The sequence below is a fragment of the Lytechinus variegatus genome, chromosome 4, assembly GCF_018143015.1.
Source record: "Lytechinus variegatus isolate NC3 chromosome 4, Lvar_3.0, whole genome shotgun sequence".
In the NCBI taxonomy this organism is placed as follows: Eukaryota; Metazoa; Echinodermata; class Echinoidea; order Temnopleuroida; family Toxopneustidae; genus Lytechinus; species Lytechinus variegatus.
Window position 1 is genome coordinate 11,826,904 of NC_054743.1, and position 3,794 is coordinate 11,830,697.

At 42.0% G+C, this 3,794-nt stretch overlaps 1 protein-coding gene across 1 annotated transcript; it reads left to right on the forward strand.

Moving 5' to 3' along the window:
- Positions 1–547: 547 nt before the first annotated feature.
- On the forward strand, positions 548–3,271 carry LOC121412553. Its single transcript, XM_041605343.1, has one exon. It carries the CDS (start codon positions 698–700, stop codon positions 2,936–2,938), a length of 2,241 nt encoding a protein of 746 aa, XP_041461277.1. The 5' UTR covers positions 548–697; the 3' UTR covers positions 2,939–3,271.
- The last annotated feature ends 523 nt before the right edge of the window (positions 3,272–3,794 follow it).

Sequence of the window (3,794 nt, forward strand, 5' to 3'; positions counted from 1 at the left end):
CTGAGCGTCGATGACTTTGAATCTTAAAGAATTATGGGTCTCTTTAAAGTTAAATATGTATTTTTTAAGAATACATGTAAATAGTTAAATTCGATCACAAAAGTTGTTTTCATATACATGAAAATAGATCATACAGACAAAATATCATTAATTTGTGAATGTTTAAGCATGCTTAGTAAAATGGATACACATATGCAGGAAAATACATGATGAATGAGTTGTGAAATGATTTTGTTAAAGAAGAGAGATAGCAAGAGGGGCGGGAGAGAGGGGAGGAGAGAGAAAGAGAGGTGGAGTCGAAAAGGGGAATATGAATATTATGTGTATTTAATTCTCACTCGTACAATTCATGGACAGACATCACAGAACGTTAAAACTAACTGTTTTTAAATGCTCAATATTCTCTGACACACTGAACCCAAGGATGAGTCTTTCGTGATAGCACGCACACTCGTTTGTCATCAGTGTTGACTCGCGTGCTGTTTGCTATCTACCTCGACTTAAACTCGGCGCACACACCGTAGCGCTTATCATTCCAGCACAAGGCCACCGATCAGAACAGTCGTGTTCGAGCAATAGGCAAGTGAACATGACGCATCACTGTTTGAACTGATCATAAACCTGGACTAGTGCCTTTGTATTTCATCTTTGATATCTTGTGTCATTCTGAACTACATGTACTCCTAAAGAAAACATAATGCATTCTGTCAAGATGTCTGTTACGTGCAGTATAATTGTAGTGTTTTCAACTTTAATGAGTGGAGTTTTGACACAGCACTTTGGTCATAACCAGGAACTACCCCATTTCACCAAGGAACCCGCTAATGTTACTGCTTTTCTTGGGGAATCGGCTCTCCTGACTTGTTCGGTGACACACCTCGGCGGTAACCAAGCCGTAGCGTGGATGAAGCTGAACCCGACATCGTCCTTCCTGACGAGTGGGACACAGTCCTTCGCATCGGAGCAAGGCAAGCTGGTGGTTGTCGGAGAACAGATAGAAGGAAATCTCCAGTACGATCTGCTCATCACCAACGTGACAGAAGATGATGCGGGCGAGTATATCTGCACGGTGGTGGAATTCGGGGAGTTGAACTATCGACGATGGCGTCGATCTCAGGTGGCCATTGTAAATGTCATCGCCCCGAAACCACGCCCGACTCTGAGATGTATTGGAGACCCTAATCCTGGACACCTGCACGTCGGGGTGCACTTTCGACTGGGATGTAAGCTTGATGGCGCAGGGCATTTGGATACCAAGATCAGCATGAATTGGACGAAGAATGGGAATATGGTGGTTTCCAGGACAAGATTTGAAGGTATCCAATTTGGAAGTGGGAGATATTTTCCGGAGCTGATGCACCTGTTTCAAGTGTCCGTTCGTGATATGGGGGCAGTGTTTGAATGTTCGGTAGAATATGATCATTATAATGGTACGGATTGGGGAACTTTCCGAGATACTTGTACTATTGAGCCGCTTTATGTGAAACCCTATTCCAACCTCGTTCTTCGTAAACGATCAATGGCTTCAGTCGACGAAGGACAGGAGGTAAGGTTTCATTGTCCATCTGCACGAGGACCTAAAACCCAAGAACCAATACTTCAGGCTTTTACTTGGAATATTGTCCCCACCATCTCACCGTCGCGATTTCGGTTATCACACCATGGTGACGAACTGATCATCCATCGCATCATTGCAGAAGATAATGGGCTCAAGATATCTTGCTTCATTCCTCCTCTTTCGCAGACCACTCCAAAACGGGAGCTCTACCTAAAGGTACGATCCGTTGATTCTTCCCTACTCTGGGAGCCTCGTCAACCAGCTATCGTTGTTCCATTTGGACCAGAGTCACTGACAAATTCTAGTGATTCAGTAAACTCAACGGGTGCACCTATGACAGGATCTGGTTCTGGTAACGCAACAACGGATGCCCCTTCCACTGTGACGCCTGTAGCAGAGTTTAACACTAGTCTAACAATGGATTCCGGTTCAAGCCCAAACTATTTGAATGCAGGGTACTCTGACAAAATCAACGGGACGGGTAGAGAACATAACAATGCCAATAAGAATGGATCAACGGCAACTCAAAATGCTTTATCAGTTGGAAACCTGACAATTGCATTTCAGCTGATACCACCATCATCCGTAACAGACGCAGCAAATATTTTAGCACAAATGACTTCATCGTCATCATCGTCGTCATCATCATCTTCATCATCATCATCTTCATCATCGTCTGGTTCATCAGACAAGGGTGACGGTGGTTTGACGGATACAGGTGATGGTGGATACATGGGTGGTGGTGATGGTGGCTACATGGATGGTGGTGATGGTGGTTTCATAGACGGCGGTGATCCTTTCCTGGGACATCCAAACCTGGACTACACCTACGACCCTGGAACCGATGCAGTTAGCCAAAATATCAATCGGACAACCATCCAACCTAGTGATCTCACTTCATCAGACTTCATCTTCATCTTTGTCATGATCGCCGAAGTTTTACTCACTATTCTCCTAGTCGTTCTCCTCCTCGTCACCGGACCCGTCTGCTTCGCTTCGAAACGAAACAAGGACATGGAGCACACAAAAGACACGGACATTGAGAAATCAGCAGCGCCTTTTCCGGTCATAATTGCGCCGTCGAGCATGGAATCGTCGAAAACAATAAAACCTATGAATGAGAAAATGAAATCGTCAAAAATGATTCCATCTCCTGGTGATGTTGTGAAACCCTTGAACAAAGAGATTCCTACCGTCGATATCACACTCTCATTTGAAATGAAAGAGAAATCAAAAGATGTGGTGAAAGATTCGAGAAGCGACAGGAGCGATGTTTCTACCGTATCCGGTTCTATCAAAGATGAACAGGCAAGTGATGCAAGCACTGTGGAATTCAAGACATTTGGATACCCACGAAGTGATGATTCGTCAGAAGCATGAATTCAAGAGAAAATCTTTGATTGAATTGAACAATCTTTGAGGATGAAATGTGAAAACATATGTAAACTGATACATGCAATGGTAAGCACATTGTGTCTCCTTATAGAATTGTTTGTACGATGTGTGACTCGAAGGAGCGCCTTCTCGCTTCACTGTCATTGGAATGATGCTTTATGAATAATAGTGCCAAAGAATTGAGAAATACGCAGAATGCAATTTTGAGAAAATTGTTTTGAATGACACAAGATGAAATGCATTCTTGAGGGTATGTATTAGAATGTGATTGCCATAGAACTGTTGTGAATGTGTAATGACACATTTATGTTTGATTCATGCTTTTCCTTTGAGTTTGAATTTTGTTATGTTGTATTTTCGAGACGGAGATTGAGAATTCATTATGAGGCTAAAAACATTCAGGATGTGACTCTTCATGTTATGTTACGTTAGTACGCCTCCATGCTACTAATATCCGTTTCTTAATGAGAGTCATCATATTGGTCTATAATCATTCAAAAGAATACTAAAACGAAACTCTTGGAATCTAATTCCTTAAACTCTTATGTGCGCATTTCTTTGACTTCTTTCAATTTTTTTAAATATGAAATATAGATGAAAATGTCATGTTCTTACAACCATGTATCGGTGCTTTTTATCTCGGTCACAAATTTCATGCGAAACCTCGTAAGTGAAACTAGGGCCAATGTTAATTGTCCTTAGGAGAGGTGATACGTCAGTGATGAACAACCATGGGAACGTGAGAGATTACATTAATTAGTTCCTATCTTTCATTCCAAGACATTGATAGGTTTATAACATGTGGTGCATTTAGACCGGTTTTTTTCCATGACCTATATAT